This window comes from Hyperolius riggenbachi, chromosome 6 (genome assembly GCF_040937935.1).
Source record: "Hyperolius riggenbachi isolate aHypRig1 chromosome 6, aHypRig1.pri, whole genome shotgun sequence".
Lineage (NCBI taxonomy): Eukaryota > Metazoa > Chordata > Amphibia > Anura > Hyperoliidae > Hyperolius > Hyperolius riggenbachi.
In genome coordinates, this window is record NC_090651.1 from 14,312,097 (window position 1) to 14,333,719 (window position 21,623).

General features: G+C 44.2%; 1 protein-coding gene across 5 annotated transcripts in view; it reads left to right on the top strand.

The window, feature by feature from the left end:
- Nucleotides 1–21,623, top strand: part of PRDM16 (PR/SET domain 16) — an 805,072-nt gene that overhangs the window by 660,761 nt on the left and 122,688 nt on the right. For all 5 annotated transcript variants that reach the window (XM_068238856.1, XM_068238853.1, XM_068238857.1 and 2 more), the window contains one exon: nt 12,069–12,203. In XM_068238856.1, the coding sequence (XP_068094957.1) occupies nt 12,069–12,203 (135 nt within the window). The remainder of the gene's footprint in view (nt 1–12,068; nt 12,204–21,623) is intronic.

Genomic DNA, 21,623 nt, shown 5'->3' on the forward strand with positions numbered 1-21,623 from the left:
CTCTATGATGCACTCTTGCATGCACTGTATGGAGCCGTCTGTCTTCGGGAGGACTCGGCTCCCGAAGATTTCCAAAGTCCCCACGGCGGGGGTATTGAACTGGGGAGCCAGTGCAGCAGCGGGAGAGGAGAGGGAAGGCTCATTAGAACCCGAGCCTTCCCTCTCCTTAGGTGAGTATCTGGCTTTTTTTTTTTGTTACATATGGATTCCCATTAGCTTTAACTAATTCAGCCTGATTGCCTGAAGCCTTTTCCCCTCCTGTTTTTTTCCTCCCACACCTCTGTGTTCCTCTCTGATTGGGCAATATTTCTCGATGCGTTTTCTACTGCAGAGCTGGGTGGGCGTGTCAGAAGACTGGGAGGGGGCGGGCAATGATACACAGAGAGAGTAAGGGAGGAAATGATGTCAGGATTGGCTTCAAGACTAACAGAGTCAAAATGGAAAATCCTAAGAACTAATCACTAAAATCAAAACATGGACAGTACAATACATATGTTATGTAAGTAGAGCAAGTATTTATCTACTTATATATGTGTTGTTTTTTTCTGAGATCGTATGGCTGACCGCTTCTCTTTAATTGTATGTCCTTCTGCCACTCCGAGTGGAAGAGGTGAGATCTTATAGGATAACAGTTTGTTTTAAGCAAACCTGAACTGAGAATTAAAAGCCAAAATAACCATACACAGGTCATACTTGCCTCCAGTGTAGTCTTCACGTCAATCTCTTTCTCCTCTCCCGTGTCATGTTTGTCCACTGTGATCAATGGAATTCTCAGTCGTTTTGAAAATGGCCATCACCCCATAACAGCTTCCTGGTCAGCACACTGTAATATCGCCCACTTGAGCCATAGGGAAACATGGACATTATCTTGCACATCAGTTATAACTATATTTAGTTCTGACAAAATCTTGTCAGAACTGGAAGGAATCATTGTTAGAAGAAAATGGTGAACTTCTCAGAGCAACTGACGGCGAGGTAAGTAAGTTTGTCAATTACACCCCTTATTTCATGTACAGCGCTGTGAGAGACATAGGCAATTTATTATATAGGATAATAATGATCTTACTTTACTTATGTGTTACATAGCCTGTCTACTAGCTCTCCTGCTGCGTCCTATTCCAATCTGAACTGTGTGTGAGTGCAGCCAATGCAGAGGAGGGAGGAAGGAGTGGGCATGCCGCTCACGGAGGGCACAGAGGAGGATAGAATCCTATCAGGATGCTTTCTTAGCTAACAGGGATATTCCAGTATGAGAGGAAGGCTGCGCAGGCTCAGATTACTGCTTATCCTCATCCTGGATTCCTGGAGCCCGTCAGACCTGGGGATTTAAACTCATCTGACATGGAAGAATTCTGCCTGAATTTCAGGCCCGTTTTAGCCAGATTGCCCAGACGTTACTTCGTGTGTGGCCTGAGGCGGGCCTGGCTTTTCAGGGAAAGCCATGTGAGCCGGAACGTAGGGTGTCACCAGAACTGGGGCAACTCCAAAAACGTTTGTCACACCTACCATGCACTCTTTATATAGACTGTATTTTGTGCATGGATATGTTAAACCAATTTCAAGGTTATATTTTATTTTTCATTTTAGATTTGGAAGTGTGGCAAGGGGCAAAAAACCTCTTGGATTTTTGTTGTTTGTTTGATTTTCATTGCTATGCTGCATCCACATCTGTGAGAATGTCTATTATTTCCTGTCCAGACAGGAAGTGGATAAATCTGTCCAAGATAAAAACAGCAATAAGTAAAGCATTTTAGTCGAGTGTAGATGAGTTTGAATCTCCGACAAACTTTTATGGCTGTCCCTTCTTTCTTGTCCTGGAGAATACCTGTTTCAACAATAAAGCCTTAATGCCCCATGGAGGTCAGAGAGACAGGAAGTTACAACAGGAAGTGTGGAAATCTCTCCAATAGAACCCAAGAAAGCAAAATAATAATAATAATAATAATAATAAAAAAAGAATAAATAGCCCTCTTGTACGACATTTGAAACCACATTTAAGAAAATTTCCTGCAGGTGGTTCTTTAAGAAATCTTGTATTTAAAGGGGCACTACAGCGAAAAACTGTAAAATGTAAAATATGTGCAAACATATACAAATAAGAAGTACATTTTTTCCAGAGTAAAATGAGCCATAAATGACACTTTTCCTATGTTGCTGTCACTTAGTAGAAATCTAACAGAAGTGACAGGTTTTGGACTAGTCCATTTCTTTATAGGGGGTTCTCAGGGATGTATTTACAGTGGCTTGCGAAAGTATTCGGCCCCCTTGAAGTTTTCCACATTTTGTCACATTACTGCCACAAACATGAATCAATTTTATTGGAATTCCATGTGAAAGACCAATACAAAGTGGTGTACATGTGAGAAGTGGATCGAAAATCATACATCATTCCAAACATTTTTTACAAATAAATAACTGCAAAGTGGGGTGTGCGTAATTATTCAGCCCCCTGAGTCAATACTTTGTAGAACCACCTTTTGCTGCAATTACAGCTGCCAGTCTTTTAGGGTATGTCTCTACCAGCTTTGCACATCTAGAGACTGAAATCCTTGCCCATTCTTCTTTGCAAAACAGCTCCAGCTCAGTCAGATTAGATGGACAGCGTTTGTGAACAGCAGTTTTCAGATCTTGCCACAGATTCTCGATTGGATTTAGATCTGGACTTTGAGTGGGGCATTCTAACACATGGATATGTTTTTGTTTTAAACCATTCCATTGTTGCCCTGGCTTTATGTTTAGGGTCATTGTCCTGCTGGAAGGTAAACCTCCGCCCCAGTCTCAAGACTTTTGCAGACTCCAAGAGGCTTTCTTCCAAGTTTGCCCTGTATTCGGCTCCATCCATCTTCCCATCAACTCTGACCAGCTTCTCTGTCCCTGCTAAAGAGAAGCACCCCCTGAGCATGATGCTGCAACCACCATATTTGACAGTGGGGATGGTGTGCTCAGAGTGATGTGCGGTGTTAGTTTTCGGTGTTAGTTTTTTTCTGTTAGTGTTTTGCATTTTGCCCAGAAAGTTCAGTTTTGGTCTCATCCGACCAGAGCACCTTCTTCCACATGGTTGCTGTGTCCCCCACATGCCTTGTGGCAAACTGCAAACAGGACTTCTTATGCTTTTCTGTTAACAATGGCTTTCTTCTTGCTACTCCTCCATAAAGGCCAACTTTGTACAGTGCATGACTAATAGTTGTCCTATGGACAGAGTCTCCCACCTGAGCTGTAGATCTCTGCAGCTCGTCCAGAGTCACCATAGGCCTCTTGACTGCATTTCTGATCAGCGTTCTCCTTGTTCGGCCTGTGAGTTTAGGTGGACGGCCTTGTCTTGGTAGGTGTACAGTTGGATGGCTGGATAGTGTAATGGTTAAGGGCTCTGCCTCTGACACAGGAGACCTGGGTTCAAATCTCGGCTCTGCCTGTTCAGTAAGCCAGCACCTATTTCAGTAAGGAGTTTCTTGGGCAAGTCTCCTTAAAGGGGCACTACAGCGAAAAACTGTAAAATGTAAAATATGTGCAAACATACACAAATAAGAAGTACATTTTTTTTTTCAGAGTAAAATGAGCCATAAATTACTTTTCTCCTATGTTGCTGTCACTTACAGTAGGTAGTAGAAATCTAACAGAAGTGACAGGTTGGACTAGTCCATCTCTTCATAGGGGATTTTTCAGCAAGGCTTTAATTCTTTATAAAGATATTCCCTAAAAAGTATTTAAACAACGATGCTTACCAGCTTCCCTGCTTCCTACACAGTTTTTGGCAGTTGGACAGAGCAACTGCCATTCACTAAGTGCTTTTGAAAATAAATAAATCCCTGAGAATCCCCTACAAAGAGATGGACTAGTCCAAAACCTGTCACTTCTGTCAGATTTCTACTACCTACTGTAAGTGACAGCAACTTAGGAGAAAAGTAATTTATGGCTCATTTTACTCTGGAAAAAATGTACTTCTTATTTGTATATGTTTGCACATATTTTAAATTTTACAGTTTTTCGCTGTAGTGCCCCTTTAACACTGCTACTGCCTACTGAGTGCGCTCTAGTGGCTGCCTCGCAAGCGCTTTGAGTCCGACAGGAGAAAGGCGCTATACAAATACTGCCATTATTACAGTTGTGCCATACTCCTTCCATTTCTGAATAATCACTTGAACAGTGCTCCGTGGGATGTTCAAGGCTTTGGAAATCTTTTTGTAGCCTAAGCCTGCTTTAAATTTCTCAATAACTTGATCCCTGACCTGTCTGGTGTGTTCTTTGGACTTCACGGTGTTGTTGCTCCCAATATTCTCTTAGACAACCTCTGAGGCCATCACAGAGCAGCTGTATTTGTACTGACATTAGATTACACACAGGTGCACTCTATTTAGTCATTAGCACTCATCAGGCAATGTCTATAGGTAACTGACTGCACTCAGATCAAAGGGGGCTGAATAATTACGCACACACCACTTTGCAGTTATTGATTTGTAAAAAATGTTTGGAATCATGTATGATTTTTCATTCCACTTCTCACGTGTACACCACTTTGTATTGGTCTTTCATGTGGAATTCCAATAAAATTGTTTCATGTTTGTGGCAGTAATGTGACAAAATAAAATCACTATTAGGGGCAATCGCAAAACGGGCTACATACAGCATTTTACCTCGATTTTAGAGCGATCGCGTTTAGAATGCTAAAAAGCGCTAATTGCAAACGCTCAAAAATCCCAAAAGTGTATAGTGATTTTACTGCTCTAATCATGGTAAAATCACCAGCGCAAAACGCTAGTGGTAATCACTAGCATTTTGCGATTACAAGTGAGGAGGAGCCCTGCAAAACACAAGTCTCCCAGCGAAGGGTCGCAACACTACTCTCTGTACTGGGATCGCTAAACCCATATAAAAAGTTACAGCAATCCTAGTGGCAACACTGTTCTTTTTTTATTTTATTTTTTTTTATTTTTTCATGCCAATGTTATTTTCATTTGTAAAGGAAGTTTTTTTGTTTTTTTTTATGGCATGCAGTGCTACTGGTAATTAAGGAGACTCTGAAGCGAGTGAGATAGCTTTTGATTAGTGCAAAGCACCTCCCATAGTGCCAAAAAGCCGGTATCCCGCGGCAAAATGAGGGGTTTTTACCCCCCAGCCCCCCCCCCCCCCCCCTGCAAAATCCACGACTTTCTTGGTCGTGGATTTTGCTGCTCATGGAGGCAGAGCTATGAACTGCAGCTCTGCCTCCATGCGCTTCAATCTGCTGGCGGATCTCAGCCTCTCCCCGCCCTCCCCTCTGTGAAGGCAGAGTGAGAGGGGCGGGGAGAGGCGGGGATTGACGCGCTGAGAGGCAGAGCTACAGCCTTTAGCTCTGCCTCAAACAGGATGCGCTAGACCGGACTTAGAAGAGGGGATTTGGGGGGTAAAAACCCCTCTTTTTGAGGCGGGATAGCGGCATTTTGGCATTATGCAAGGTGCTTTACACTCATCAAATCCTATCTCACTCGCTTCTGAGTCTCTTTAAATAAAAATAAAATTTGATTTTTTTTATGTTTTTTGTTTTTCCCAAATTCCAGCTATCTGCTGGTTTAGAACAAAAGCCTTTAAATTCGAATAAAAACGAAGTATCAAAGATATTAAAGCAGCGCACATAAGAAAAGGATTTTATAAACCGTCAAAAGGTACATAACACGGGAACTCGCAGAATCTCATGCGTTCAGCAAACAATGAACAAACCTAAAAAAATAAAAAAACAGGGTTATTTTTGTGGGTTTTACAACAGCCTCTAAAATCAAGATAATTATAGTCCGCCCAGCCTATGGTGAGACAAGGCCCCCATGAGGTCAGAACGAAACGCGAGACCCCCTCACCGCCACCCCAAGCCGAGCGTTTTCTGGCCCGTGGATTCTCCTAACGCGTCTTCCCTCCAGACTTCAACGAATCCCGCACGGATAATTTTCATCTTAACCATTAACAATATGACTTTATTCTTTTAAAGACAGGTTTATACAGTTATTTTTGGAGGGAAGGCGGGGGTTTCATATGCTCTAATTTTGCGAAAGAATAAAGTTCTCTAAAGAAGTCAATGTTCCTCCAGTCTATTGGGGGGAAGGGAGGGGGGGAGCTTTTATCTACCTGGGTAACAAAATGAAGAAAAAATATATAATGTATATTTTTAAAGAGCTTTATTAGCCTTGAGTGAGTGACCAGCATAAAGCGGTGTAATTACGGACAGCCGGAATCGCGAGACAGGAAACAGTGTGGTGTTTTCAAGATTTTTTTTTAAGGAGTGTTTCTTATTTAAAGAGGAACTCTGCTGTGTGCAGTTGCATTCCATGCAGGGCAGTAGTGACGTTTGGGGCAGTGAGGAGGTACTGCATACACATGCAAAATGGGGACCCGGGACTTTTTGTTGCAGGAAACAGCTGGTAGTAGTATCACTTTGGGCCCAAGAGAACATGTTGGGCGGGAGTAGGAGGAGAGAGCATTTTGGGTGGAATTAGGAGGAGAGAGCATGTTGGGCAGGAGAAGGAGGAGAGAGCTTGTTGGATGGAAGTAGGAGGAGGGAACATATTGGGTGGAAGTAGGAGGAGAGAACATGTTGGGTGGTTGTAGGAGGAGAGAGCATATTGGGCGCGAGTAGGAGGAGAGAACATGTTCAGCGGGAGTATATGGAGAGAGAAAGTTGGGCGGGAGGAGGAGGAGAGAGCATGTTGGGCGGGAGGAGGAGGAGAGAGCATGTTGGGCGGGAGGAGGAGGAGAGAGCATGTTGGGCGGGAGTAGGAGGAGAGCACATGTTGGGTGAGAGTAGGAGGAGAGAGCTTGTTGGGCGGGACTAGAAGGAGAGAGCATGTTGGGCGGGACTAGAAGGAGAGAACATGTTGGGCGGGAGTAGGAGGAGAGAGCATGTTGGGCGGGAGTAGGAGGAGAGAGCATATCGTCCATCTTTCCTGCTTCAACACTCTACAGATGTCCACCGCTCGCATCACATGCTCACTCATGAGGCTCCAGGACTTCTCCAGATCAGCCCCTACTCTATGGAAGACCCCCCCCCCCCTCCATCAGGCTCACCCCCACCTTTAACTCATTCAGGCAGGACTGAAAGTGTACCTGAAATGAAATTCAATAATACTTACCTGCAGCTTCTTTCAGCCCCCTGTTGGCGCCCTCGCCGGCCTCTCTGGCCACTCTGATTGTTCGGTCCGGTCCCTTCCTCCAGTCGGCACAGTCATTCTGTACTGGACATGCGTGGCTCTGTTTACCTGTGGCATGTCCTGTGACCCCACGCATCTTACTCGTGACATGTTCTGCGGTCCTGTACGTTTTACCTGTGGCATGTTCTACGGCCCCTGTGTTCTACCTGTGGCATGTTCTGCAGTTCCCACGTTGTACCTGTGGCATGATCTGTGCTCCCCGTGTTTTACCTGTTGCATGCCCTGTGGCCCTCCGCGTTTTTCACCTTTGTCATATTCCAAAGTCCCACCATTTACCTGTGGCATGTTTTGTGGCCCTCGCGTTTTACCTGTGGCATGTTCTGCGGCACCCGCGTTCATGTTCTGCATTCCCCGTGTTTCACCTGTGGCATGTTCTGCATTCCCCGTGTTTCACCTGTGGCATGCTCCGTGGTCCCCATGTCTTACCTGTGGCATGTTCTGCATTCCTCGTGTTTCACCTGTGGCATGTTCTGCGGCCCCCGTGTTTCACCTGTGGCATGTTCTGCGGCCCCCGTGTTTCACCTGTGGCATGTTCTGTGTTCCCCGTGTTTCACCTGTGGCATGCTCCGTGGTCCCCATGTCTTACCTGTGGCATGTTCTGCATTCCCCGTGTTTCACCTGTGGCATGTTCTGCGGCCCCCGCGTTCATGTTCTGCATTCCCCGTGTTTCACCTGTGGCATGTTCTGCATTCCCCGTGTTTCACCTGTGGCATGCTCCGTGGTCCCCATGTCTTACCTGTGGCATGTTCTGCATTCCTCGTGTTTCACCTGTGGCATGTTCTGCGGCCCCCGTGTTTCACCTGTGGCATGTTCTGCGGCCCCCGTGTTTCACCTGTGGCATGTTCTGCATTCCCCGTGTTTCACCTGTGGCATGCTCCGTGGTCCCCATGTCTTACCTGTGGCATGTTCTGCATTCCCCGTGTTTCACCTGTGGCATGTTCTGCGGCCCCCGCGTTCATGTTCTGCATTCCCCGTGTTTCACCTGTGGCATGTTCTGCAGCCCCCGTGTTTCACCTGTGGCATGTTCTGTGTTTCCCGTGTTTCACCTGTCGCATGTTCTGCAGCCCCCGTGTTTCACCTGTGGCATGTTCTGTGTTCCCCGTGTTTCACCTGTGGCATGTTCCGTGGTCCCCGCGCTGTGACCCCGCCGTTACATGCAGTTATACACGGCTCCTCGGCCCTGTGCTGTATGGGACTCCTCTGCCATACAATGGTGCACTGTATGCTTCTTGCTGCTAGCGGTGTGAGGAGAGGCCACGGTTGGCTGTCCATTCCCAGGCACTCTGACAAAGGACGGATTAAACCCCACTCACATGCTCTGTGAACTCTGGCAACAAAAAATTCTCTGAACATTTCAAATACACGTCTCAAAACGCCAATACTGCTATTATCTAATGAGAGGGGAAAAGGTTAGGAATGAGCTCGGAACTGACTGTCAGTGAACTATGAAGCCAGAGCAGAGAATGGAAATCTCAGCTGGAGGAAGCTGGAATAGCAGAAACTGAACATATTATGCAGAAAATACCTATTCCTGGGCTATATAAGTAAAAACTGTGTGTCACAATAAGTACTGGAGATATAGGCTGCTTAAAGGATACCCGAGGTGACATGTGACATGATGAGATAGACATGTGTATGTATAGTGCCTAGCATACAAATAACTATGATGTATTCCTTTTTTTCTTTCTCTGCCTGAAAGAGTTAAATATCAGGTATGTAAGTGACTGACTCAGTCCTGACTCAGACAGGAAGTGACTACAGTGTGACCCTCACTGATAAGAAATTCCAACTATAAAACACTTTCCTAGCAGAAAATGGCTTTTGAGAGCAAGAAAGAGATAAAAAGGATCAATAGTTCATAGATTTTAGCTCTGGCATACTTCAATGAATGGGTCATTGAGCAAAAACAATAAAACGGGTAAAACTTAAAGTAGATTTAAACATAAAATAAAACTGTGGAATATCTTAAAAAGTCATTTTCAGGAGAAAGAAGATAGATAAAATTGTTTATTTCATTAGTTTATTTTCGCTTCGGGTGTCCTTTCAATCAGAGGCAGGTGTTGCCCATCATCTGCTAATGCTGCACTTGGCCCCTCCCCTTCCACTCCTAGAGCCTCCCCATTGGTTATTTAAAGGGGCAGAGACCCCTATGAATTCTTGAGTGCTCTCTCTAGTGCTGCCTGACTCACATTCTTCTTTCTCTAGCTTGTTTTTGGATTAAGTCGTATGAATAGTTGTCTTTAGGGTACCCATACACTTAGATTTGCAGGATCTAACAGGAATATTACTGATGTGTGCTTCACACTTAGAACAGATTTCCAATGGACTTCAGTATGAAATCTATTGAAAATCCATTGACATGCATTATTGCCCCATTCGATCCAATGGAACACTACGGGACATTGATCTGCCTCCAGCAGGCGATCGACCTAGATATTCCATCCGGAAATCAATCAATTTGCACAGAAATCAATCGGTCAATCCATCATTGCCTGCTGCATCGATTTCTAGCCGATTCGATCAGACCGGTCGACTCAGCCGTATATCGATGGCAGAAATTGATCAGTGTATGGGCCCTTGAAGACTAATCTCTGAGTGATATTTCTCGGCTAAAAAGTCTAATTGCCTCGATACCTGAGATAAATCCACTAAGTAAGCCTGTAGTGATCCGTGCCTATAAATCCACTGTTTTTTGTTTTTTTATTTTTGTCTTCTTTGTTTTACCCTGAATGCCTTTTTTATCCTGTCTTATCCAACCATATGACAAAATCCTGCAGGTCACTCAAGCTTGCTACCTAACATCATCTCTCTTCACCCCGCCTTCTGATGAGTCATGCTGTCTTGTCTCCACCTAAAGGATGTGATTCCTTAGAGGGGAGAGGAGGCGGGAAGCAGGGCTGGATTTGTACTCCTTACCGCCCAAGGCCACTGTCAGCAGCCCCCCCCCCCCTCGATCCTGTGGTGCCCTAGGCCATGGCCTATGTGGCCTTGCCTTAAATCCGGCCCTGGCAGGAAGAGTAATCACACAGGAGCAGGCAGGTTCAGTTGTGATTCAGCTATGCAGGGATTTTTCATGTGGCTGGATAAAACAGCAGAAAAGATGCACGGGGATAAGAAACAGCACCTGTGCTGAAATAATACACTTCTGTTTCAGGTTATAACAGTAGGTCCTTGTGATCAGATCCATTGTAGGGTCACTTTAAGGTGTGTTTTAACATGTAACTAGGTCAGTGTATAGAGCTGTGATGGGCAGCAGACAAAACACTGGAGTAAGAGAGGAAAGCTGGAAGAGCTATAATATTCAGCAACAAGATGAATGATATTTTATATACGTTTTATCTCAAATATCCTCCACTTACTATAAAAGGTCAATGAGATGCTTAGAATTCCGTCTTGCATGCAAATGTAATGCAAATTGTATGCAGGCTGTAATTGGGGCAGTTACATACAATGCCTGATGATTTTGATTGGTCAACCTACATACAGTTTGCTTTAAATTTGTATACAAGCTGAGATAAACAATATCTCATTGAGCTTACCTTATTCAAGGGGGTTAAAATGAGGTAAATGTTTGGGGAGTTTGGTAAAAGTATGCCCATTGCGCATGCAATATATTGCTATGGGCCACTCGTGATTCTGCAGGCTGTCTGCATTTATACACATGTATGGGTTTGCTTTGTGGGGTAAAAATGCCTGCATTCAGGTTTTTTGTCACATGCAGCAATCATTTCACCTTCAGTGTACTGTATTTCAATGGGCTTTACTGAAACACAGGCAAATGCATTTCCAAATTGTATAAACGCACACAAAAAACGAAATGCTGTGCATTTTCGTACTGCTCAAGTGTGTGCCCAGCCTCAAGGGGAACCGGAAGTGAGACTGATATGGAGGCTAAGAAAAAACACACCTGATTATGCACAATACACAAATGTATAACCTTATGGGGGAATAACGTTAAAAATTAACTTTTATTCAGAGCTTTTGACACATATTACTATCTATAAGGAACAGAGTGATAGCAATCGGGTTGACGGATATATGGTTGCTAGTCGTTATGACAGTCCTGCCAATCTCCCATTGTATGATTATTATAAACCCCACACCAATACCCTACATGTTTCGTTTCTTAAAAATAGAAACTTCGTCAGGAGTGATTACTATACTAAGTGCAAGAGTGCAAAAGTGCTAAAATAATAAAGACATAATATATGTATATATCACAGAGTACACATATTAGATTAGTAAGTAATATGGCCACAGGCAGCAGCCAAAAAATATTTTAAGTATTTAATAAAAGTTCATTTTTAATGTTATTCCCCCCATAAGGTTATACATTCGTGTATTGGATATGGAGGCTGCCATATTTATTTGCTTTTAAATAATGCATATTTCCTGGCTTTATTGCTAATCCTCTGCCTCTATGACTTCCAACTATAGACCCTAAACAAGCATTTTTTTACATGTTTGGTTTAATGTTCTTTGTATGAATTAAATTCTTTTATTAATAAAGAATATTTGAAAGCAAAATACCCCACTTAGAGGTTCAAGAACCCCTGACCTAAGAGGGATATGGAGCATGCCATATTTATTTCGTTTTAAACAATGCACATTGCCTGGTTGTCCTGCTGATCCTCTGCCTATGGTACTTTTAGCCACAGCCCCTGAACAAGCATGCAGCAGATCAGGGGTCTGTGACTGAAGTCTAACTGGTTTAGTCATGTGCTTCTTTCAGGTGTGTGATTCAGACGCTACTGCAGCCAAATAGATCAGCAGGGCTGCCAGGCAAAAGGAAATAAATATGGCAGCCTCCATATCCCTCTCACATCAGCCTCCCTTTAAAGAACACAGCTGTGTAGATGGTGGCGGAGCTCTCATCATGTGCGTTTCTGTCTCTAGGCATCGGAAGACCTCGGGGATGACAAGATGTCCATCGAGAACGATCAGGCGGCATCAGGAAATTGGCTAAAATTTATCCGCATGGCCTGTTCCGGGGACGAACAAAACTTAGCTGTCTGTCATCTCAATGACCAGGTAGGAGGAGTCTATTTTATTTTTCATAAAACAGCTTGAAATTCTGTTTGTTTTGAAAGGAGATCTTTCTTTTTATTTCAGGAAAAGCCCAACATTAAATTGAATCATATGCACCATTTTAGCACCCAGAGCATCTCAATAGCTTATTAAAAATGCATTCCAACAATCTGACTCATTCATAAATAAACTTACCTCTTCTTTTTACATTTATAAGTTTAGCAGAGGTTTTTATTACCCTATTTCCTCCTAGTTCCTAGGTCTGCCCGATCGGAGAAGTTTCACATAGATAAGGATTGATGTAATTATTTATTGCACACATTAGCAGAGGGCAAACGGGTGGATAAAATACTGTGCTTCAAAGAGTTTAGAGGAGTCATAGATGCTATCTTCACACCTTCTCCTGAATAAATAATGAGCAGATAGAAGGGGGGGGGGGACATGGCAGCTCCTATAGCTATTAGAAACCAGAAAACAAAAGTGGCGCTTGGTTCCCTATAAAGATACTCTGATGTGTGTTCAAATTCCCTTTGTTAACTTGTAGTTATGTTCATCACTATAACACCTGCTAAAACGCCGATATCCTGCGGCAAAACGAGGTGTTAATACCCCCCAAATCTCCTCTCCAGTGTTCGGGGAGCGCTTCCTGCTTGAGGCAGAGCTAATGGCTGTAGCTCTGCCTCTTTGCGCGTCAATCCCTGCTGATCGCCGCCTCTCCCCGCCCCTATCAGTCTGCCTTCACATAGAGGGGCGGGGAGAGGCGGAAATCCGCTGGCAGATTGATGCGCATGGAGGCAGAGCTGCAGCTCATAGCTCTGCCTCCATGGGCAGCAAAATTCACAACCACGAAAGTCATGGATTTTGCAGGGGGGATTTGGAGGGTATTAACCCCTCGTTTTGCCGCGGGATAGCTGCGTTTTAGCAGGGGTTATAGTGATGAACATAACTACAAGTTAAAAAAGGGAGTTATTTGATCTGTCAAGTCTTACTGCCCGGATGTCAGGGGTTGTCTTATGCCTTGCCTGGGCTCAGTACTGCTCACTCGGAGGGTCAATGAGATGCGAGTCATTCAGAGTCTCATGCCAATTCCATAGAAATGTATGCAGATTGGAAAGGGACCAATCACAGGCAGTAGCTGATGTACTGGGTTGGTCCGATGCCAAGCTGCGTAAGTGAACCTAAAACTTGCATCAACTTGGACTTTTTAGCATCTCATCGACCTTCTCTGTGTTGGAGGAGCTTTGGAACTCTGTGCTGAAGGAAGTGGCTGAAGACAGGGCACCTGACCAGATCATTTAAAGAGGAACTGTTGTGAAAATCTTAAAATTTAAAACGCATACAAATAAGTACATTTTCCCCAGAGTAAAATGACCCATAAATTACTTTTCTCCTATGTTGCTATCACTTATAGTAGGTAGTAGAAATCTGACATTACCGACAGGTTTTAGGCTAGTCCACCTCTACATGGGGGATTCTCAGCATGGCCTTTATTCTTTATAAAGACATTCCCTGAAAATTATTAATATAAAGATGCTGGCCGGCCTCCTTGCTTGCTGCACACTATTTTGGCAGCTGGACGGAGCAACTGCCATTCACTTAGTGCTTTTAAAAATAAAGAAAACCCTGAGAACCCCCCCCCTATGAGAAGATGGGCTAGTCCAAAATCTGTCAGTAATCTCAGATTTCTACTACTTACTGTAAGTGACAACAGCTTAGGAGAAAAGTAATGTATGGCTCATTTTACTCTGGGAAAAATGTACTTCCTATTTGTATGTGTTTTAAATTTTAAGATTTTTGTGACAGTTCCTCTTTAAAGAATACTCATTGAAAGAGATGATCCTATTTCCTAGTTCAGATCTACAGATTCTTAAGGTAACACATTACTTAATACTGCATACAGTAATTCTGAGCACATTCAGCCTTCAGACCATCCTAACCTAGTCTGTCAGGCGGGGAGTGTTGCTGCTTCTGCCCCTCCCTCCATTAGAGCAGGTGTGAAAATAAGTGATTAAATCACTCTTAGAATCACTGAACAGTGGGTTTTTATCCTGTAGGCCGGGGTTTTCAAACTCCAGTCCTCAAGGGCCGAAGTTCTCACACATTTTTGGAAAAGCTAAAAAGAATTGATGAGACTGAATAAGGAAGGGAGTGGTTTGTCAAGCCGAACACATTTCTCCATTTCTTGGTCCATCCTAAACACTGGCATGGATATGGTCTTCCATGCCTGGAGCTGGACAGCTCTGCAGTGGGCAGATAGCACTGCAAACTCATACCAACCAGTTCCGAATAAAGGTGGCCAATGGCACGCTAACAGTATTGTGTTGATGCAAATTTTATGTTAATTTCATGCAAATTTTAGAATTATACCAATCGTATTAATCAGGTAATTGTAATCTGTAGTCCACAACCTCTGACGGGCAGGCCTGGCTCAGATTCCACGTCCGGCCATGGTTCAGCAGAAAGGCATGCTGGGAGTTTTGATTTGGCAGCAAGCTTGGATCAGGTTTGTCGGAAACTGGTCAAGAAATATCATTTCAGAGCTCCAAGCGAAGCAATTATCCTGCCCTACAGGCAATGTACTCTATAATACAACAATCGAACGCTTATTGTCCACTGCTTCTCCCTCAGGGCATGCGAGCAGGGCAGCCATTATGGCTGCGGTCAGGCGGAAACGCGTCCACCGTAATTTGTAGCAGAGCCGCATCTCATTTCATGCTGGCCGTGGAAGGGCTTTGACACCGAGAAGGATTTCTTGATCTTTGCTGACTCTGACTTCAGCCGGGCCACTCAATCACCTTGATTAAGCCCCAAGTGCTCGTTCAATGGCGTGCTGACCCAATCACGCTCCTAATTACCGGCCGCGCCTCTGAATTGGCAGCTCGCCTGCGGTCACGAACGCTATAATTACGGAGACCTTTCCCGGTCACTAAACAGAGCCTCGGCCCAACCATTGCCTCGTTATTTTATATTTTTTACATTTAAATTAGATTTTTTTAGGACACAAAGTTCGGGTGTGATGCATTGTGGGAAACCACAGTTGCGCTCTTAAAGTAAATCATCACAAATTCCTTGTGTTTTAAGAAGACAAAAAAAAATTATTCAGCATTGTTTTTTGTTTTGGTTTTTTTTAGCAAGAGGGGGTTTTGGTATCTTTTAGTTCCCTAGTTGTCCTTGGTCAGCGAGGTGTCTGGGTATACCTTAGTACTGGCCCAAACCCTATCCCATGGAGCAAACATGATTGTCAAACTCTGGCAAAGCCATTAAATTTGCGCCGCAGAGCCAACAAATTTGCTCTACAAGTGGTTTCCCCACCTTACATTATGTTTGGCCTACTGTAGACCACCAGGAAAGCTATATTGGAGGTGAAGGACTTGATCACTAGGGAAGCCATATGGAGGAGGTAGGGGGAAAGCACTACACAACATATTTACCTACCTACCTATTTATTAAGGGATTACGGCCTTGTTCACATCTAAAATCAAAAACGCAAGAGCTTTTTCAGAGCGATTTTTTAATTCACTCCCTGACGCAACTCCCTATTCTTAAAAATGCTCACGTAATCGCTGCACAAAGCAATTTTGTGAATGTTTTGCATTTTTCCAATACCTTCCATTAGGCTACTTGCACACCAAGACGTTGCATTAGGTGCCACGTTAAGGTCGCATAACGTGCACCTAACACAACGTATGGTGCTGCAAGATAGGACGGTAGAGTGAGCCACGTTAGGCGGCTCTATCCCTATAAGGTCTCCCAGAGTGGCGCTGATTGGCCGGCGGGACCACGTGATGCGGAGCGAGACACTCCGCATCACGTGGTCCCGCCGGCCAATCAGCAGCCGCCAGCGCAGTGAATATTAAGTAGCCATGGGCGCGGCTACTGTAGCTGGCTCTCCCCGCCTCCTCTCCGCCCCCCACTGCGCATGTGCAAACCATCTAACGCGGCTATAGCCGCTCTAACGCCGTAGCATGCTGCACTTTCCGAACAACGTGCAGCGTTACATGTAACGCAACGTGGGCTGTGTGAACAGCCCACTTGTGTTACATTGCTGTGCGTTGGGGGAGCGTTACAAGCTGCACTAACGTGCGCCTGTAACGTCCCTGTGTGTAAGCAGCCTTAAGGTAAATTCGCCTCAAAAATGATACAGGCATCGCTTTTCTGAGCGGATCGGAAACAAACCGCTCAGATGTGAACTCTCTCATAGGGAATCATTGCACAAGCGTTTTTAGGGCGATTTTGAAAATCGCCTGCGCTTGAAAAAAGGGCGAAACACCCCTAGTGTGATCGAGCCCTAAAGGTTTTTAAACTTATTTTCCTTGTGCAACTTTTTGATTTATGTATAAATGACACTAGATTGATTTTAGCAGCTTTTGGGGTAACCGTCGATCGCTGATGATTCCAAAAGCATTCTGCTAATAAAAGTCAGTTGAGGCAAATGCACAGGAGCTATTGTGATTAGGGAAATCCCGGGTCCTCCAGCATTTTTGACCGATTGCACTAAAAACGAAATATAGGGATGCTGCAAAATCACTTTGAAACTGCTGTCTGTATAAAAGCAATTTTGCAGCAATTTTACTGCCTGAACCAGCAAAAAAAAATTTGCAAACTGCAATCACTAAGGGCCCGTTCAGACTAGGGGCGTTTTCGGCCTTTTTTCAAGCATAGGTGATTTTTAAAATCGCCTACAAAACGCTTGTGCATGAGAAGGTTCATATCAGCGCGGTTTGTGCGCTGTGCGTGCTGCAAAGCGCTGCCTGTACCATTTTTTGGGGCGATTTTGCCTCGATGGAAGGTATAGGAAAAACGCAAACGCTCACAAAATCGCTTTGTGCAGCGATTGCGTTCGCGTTTTTAAGAATAAATACATTGTATTTATTATTTTCCTGGTAAAAGATTTCACTTCCTGACTTGCGTCGGGGAGTGAATTACAAAGCCTTTCTGGAAAAGCGCTTAGAAAAGCGCTTTTACCAGAAACGCAGCGTGCAGTGGAGCGCTGGGAGAGGGAAAAAGTGCACAAAAATGCTTGCGTTTGCATTTTCGCTTTTAGGTGTGAATGAGGCCTAGGGCTCATTCACACTACAAGAGCTTTTCTAAGCGCTTTGTGATTTTAAAATCTCTTGCTAATGTTTTCCTATGTGTGCGTTCACACTGGAGCGATGTGATTTTGTAAAAGTCCCCCATAGCATTGCATTAGCAAGCGCTTTTCAAAATCACTAACGCTTAAAACGCTCTTGTAGTGTGAACAAAAATAAAATCGCTACAAAAATACCAGAAATCGCTGTACATAACGCTATCCTAAACGCAGAGCGATTGCAATCTGTAGTGGGCGCCTGGCCTGGGCATTACCTCCCCTCCTCCTCCCCATATCTCTAAATCACCGCTATATGCCTTCTCTCCCCATCTAGAAAAAAAAAACACAGTCCGGGATTTTTCTCCTCTTCCTTTTCTGTTATAAAAACAAGGTGTCTGCAGAGAAGGGATGTCTGTGGTGAGAATCACCTGGCCCAGAGACCCCAATTCTAATTGCCACACTGAAAACAGCCATTGACCACAATCATGGAGGCTGCTCTCTGGCTGAATGGAGATTGATGTGGGTTCTTTTCGCTCTGGAAAGAACAGAAGACAGTTGTAGCGGAGGCCTGACAGTGATGGATAGATAGTGGTTTGTCTGGGCCCGGGAATAAGTTTGCCTTTGTCTGGCCTCGCCGGCCGGGACTCTTATTAGCCAAACAGAGCAGATTTGAGAGACGCATTTTGCATAAAATAACTAACTTGATATTTAAGAAAATATAGTCCTTGCAGTTAATAGAAAATGATATAATGGCTGCCCTGGTGCCAAACGGAAAACAAAGCGGCTAAGAGTAAACGGGAGGGTCCTGCCCTTCACACTCTTGGAAGCTGAGTTTTATGGGCTGCAGCTTGTATATTTTATTTGAGTGTAAATTACCCGTCCATCTGTTTTTGCATGTAGAATAGGCAAGCTTGGTTACATTACGCACATCCCTGAGCTATATTTAAAATGTGCCCTAGCAGTGACTCATATTGCTTATGTTTACTTTGGAGCAGGCTGGCTTGGTCATGTGACGTGTATGGATTCCGTACTCCATTTTGTTGGAGTCCACGGCTGGAGACAGGTTGTCACTGGACTAATGGCTTTCCGTTCACTGGCTTGAGAAGTTTACTGGAATCAATGAGCAAATAAATCCGTGTATATCAGTGTTCAGTGCAACCTCTAGATTGAAGAGGAACTTTAGTCCAAGATTGAATTTCATTCCAATCAGTAGCTGATGCCCCCTTTTGCCACAAGAAATCTTTACCTTTTCTCGAACAGATCATCAGGGACATTTATGTGGCTGATAATGTAGTGAAACCCCTCCCACAAAGGGGGACAGAAGGATGCACACAGAGCCGGCAACTTAGGCAGGTGCCTTGGGTCTAGAGAGCCTAGGGGCCCGGTTTATGTTACCCCCCAACAAATCTTGTCGAAAAACATAGGTGGTGATCAAGGATGGGCCCAAATTCATTTCTTGCCTAGGGCGCCATTTCACCTTAATCCACCTTTGGATGCGCAGTGGGACTGAAGGTGGCACAAGTGGACAGAGAAGGACACACGGGGCAGAGGTGGCACAGGGTGACTGAGGGTGGCACAAGAAGACAGAAGGAGGCACAAACACCCGTGAGGCCATGGCTTCATTTGGGGGCGTGGCATAGTTAAGGGCAGGGCTAAATCAGGGGAATGGCGCCAAAAAACCTGACCGAGTGGCCCTCCATTGCGCATGTGCAGCCCGGCCAGGCACGCTCCTCTGTCATGCTTCCATCCCTGGGAGTGTTCTGCGCCTGCACAGTACTACTGCACAAGCGCAGAACACTATCAGCCGTGAGAGAGCAAGAAGGGGGAGAGCGCCTGGCCGGGCTGCGCAATGGAACGCCACTCAGCCAGGCTTTTGGGCAGTGTTGTGGGAGACAGGAGACGGTGAGGGTCGGGACGAGCAACCTTAAGGAGGCTTAAGGAAACCCCAAGTTAAGTATGGTGCCTGAGACGCTTTTCGTCTCAGGTACATTTTAATTTAGCTCTACATATTGTCAGGACTTACAACACATAGTTTCCAAACTGCTTATCAAGCAAACTTGGTCGAGACATGAGAGTATCAGAGATCTCTGCCAGTCACTCAGTTTGTGCAGATGTGGAAAACGAGCTACAATTGTTTAGATGTGGAAAACAAGCTACAATTGTTTTTCTGTGCAGCCGATTACTGCTGCAGGAAGAGGAAGACAACTTGGGGTGTCTGATCAGAACTCTGGCAAGTAAAGATTACAGAGTAGAAAAATAATGCACTAATAATGTAATGTATGCAATTAATTTGCAAAAAAAAATAGTGCAAACTAATGCACATGAATAGCATTTTTTTGTGAGATTAGAATTTCATTTTAAGTGAAAATATATAACTGAAAACAAAACGAGGGGGAAGTCGCACCAAGGAGGGCGCGGAGCGGTGGCTGTCAGTATGTCGCCGTAGATCCATTCATATCTCCTCTGGCAGCTATGGAAGCTCACTTAGGCCATCCCAGCTGGTCGGAATAAAAGGGGTCCCTGTGCCTAGGGAGAGGCAGACAATGGTGATTGATAACTGCGGGCTCCGGACACTTGAAAGGGAATGATCCGCAGCCGGAGCCCCAAGGTCATGGGACGTTCCCTTCTTCTGCAGGCAGCTGATTATGACAATCTCTGGCCTCATATGAATACCGCATAATGTAAATTGCGTTATTGGCAATTATCACCGCGGTGGCAAAAAGCATTTCCTTTTTATTTTTAACACAGGACTGAAAGGTCACCCACACTCAATTATATATCATTGAAAGGTGTCTCGGGTTACCATATTATCCTCGCACTGTTGTCAGCCTCCGCCAGAGAGATAATATTCCTCTCTGCCTGTAATCTGCCATGGGAACACGTGCGATACATTAGCGGGGGACAGGGGGGCTCCGCCATACAAAAAAGCAGACAGACACAAAAAGAGCTAAATTATTTTAGAAAAATTGCTTTTTGAAAAAATCTTTGTGAAAAATGGAGAGGGGAGAAAACTTCCAAGCGGGGAATTTTGGTGCGGCCACATTGAGATTATACCAACGACCAGTGTAAAAATTTGGCCCCGGAGTTTTACTAATTCAGGTAGTCCCCGACTTACGAACGCCCCGCCTATACGAACAGCATGGATTCTGTGTTGCCATGGGAACAAGTCAAAAAAAATTCAAATTGGACTTATAGTTTTTGAGTAAATTGATTAAAAAAAAAATCAAAGAAAAAATGGCTTTTAAACTTGTATAAGCAGGTACAGAGGGCAGAGGTGACACAGAGGAGGCACAGAGGAGGTACAGAGGGCAGAGGTGACACAGAGGGGGACACTGGAGGCACATAGGAGGTACAGAGGGCAGAGGTGACACAGAGGAGGTACAGAGGGCAGAGGTGACACAGAGGAGGACACTGGAGGCACAGAGGAGGTACAGGGGACAGAGATGGCACAGTGTTCCGACTGGAGAACAGATTCAGGTTAAGAACGAACCTACAGTCCCAATCTCGTTCGTTAACCGGGGACCACTGTATATAGCCGGACTCTGGCTAACATTCGGGATAGTCGGAATTGCCGATTTCCAAATTTGCAAAAGTTCCGCTTTCTGCCAATGTAGATTTGCGCTATCGCTGTGTTCCAATGGTACTTTGCAGTATTCCGAAATCCGCTTACCACACTACAAATCTTAATTCTCTGATTGGCTAAAGCATCCAGTCTTCTGATTGGCTTAAAATTCCCGATTATCGGTATAGCAGAAATTTCCGATGAATTCTGCACTCTAATTTCCGCATTCCAATGCGAAAATTTGATTTCCGATCGGAAATGCGGAAATTTCCGTTCCACGGAATCGGAATGAGCATCCCTAGCTAACATCCACGATAGGTTATACACACTAATTTAACCTGAAGGAGTAGACTAACTAGTTAAATTGTAACTTTTATTATATATATATATATATATATATATATATATATATATATATATATATATATATATATATATATATATATATATATATATATATATATATATATATATATATATATATATATATATATATATATTAAAATAGATGAGCTACTTATTGGTAAGGTTTGAAGCCCTACCAAGAAAGGGAAGGGACTCAGGTAATGTATATGATCCGCACGTACTTGTAGCCAACTGTCTACAGGGATCAGCCCCTCGCTTCTTGCAGTCAATGACTTATTGATGTATATAAGTAATAATGCCCACTACGGATCCTACATGTTTCGCCCTCTCAATGGACAGCTTTGTCAGGGGTGAAGTGCCTAGTGGCAAGGTTCCAGTGCTAAGTATAATAAATACATTACAAACACATTTCAAACAAGAAAATCAC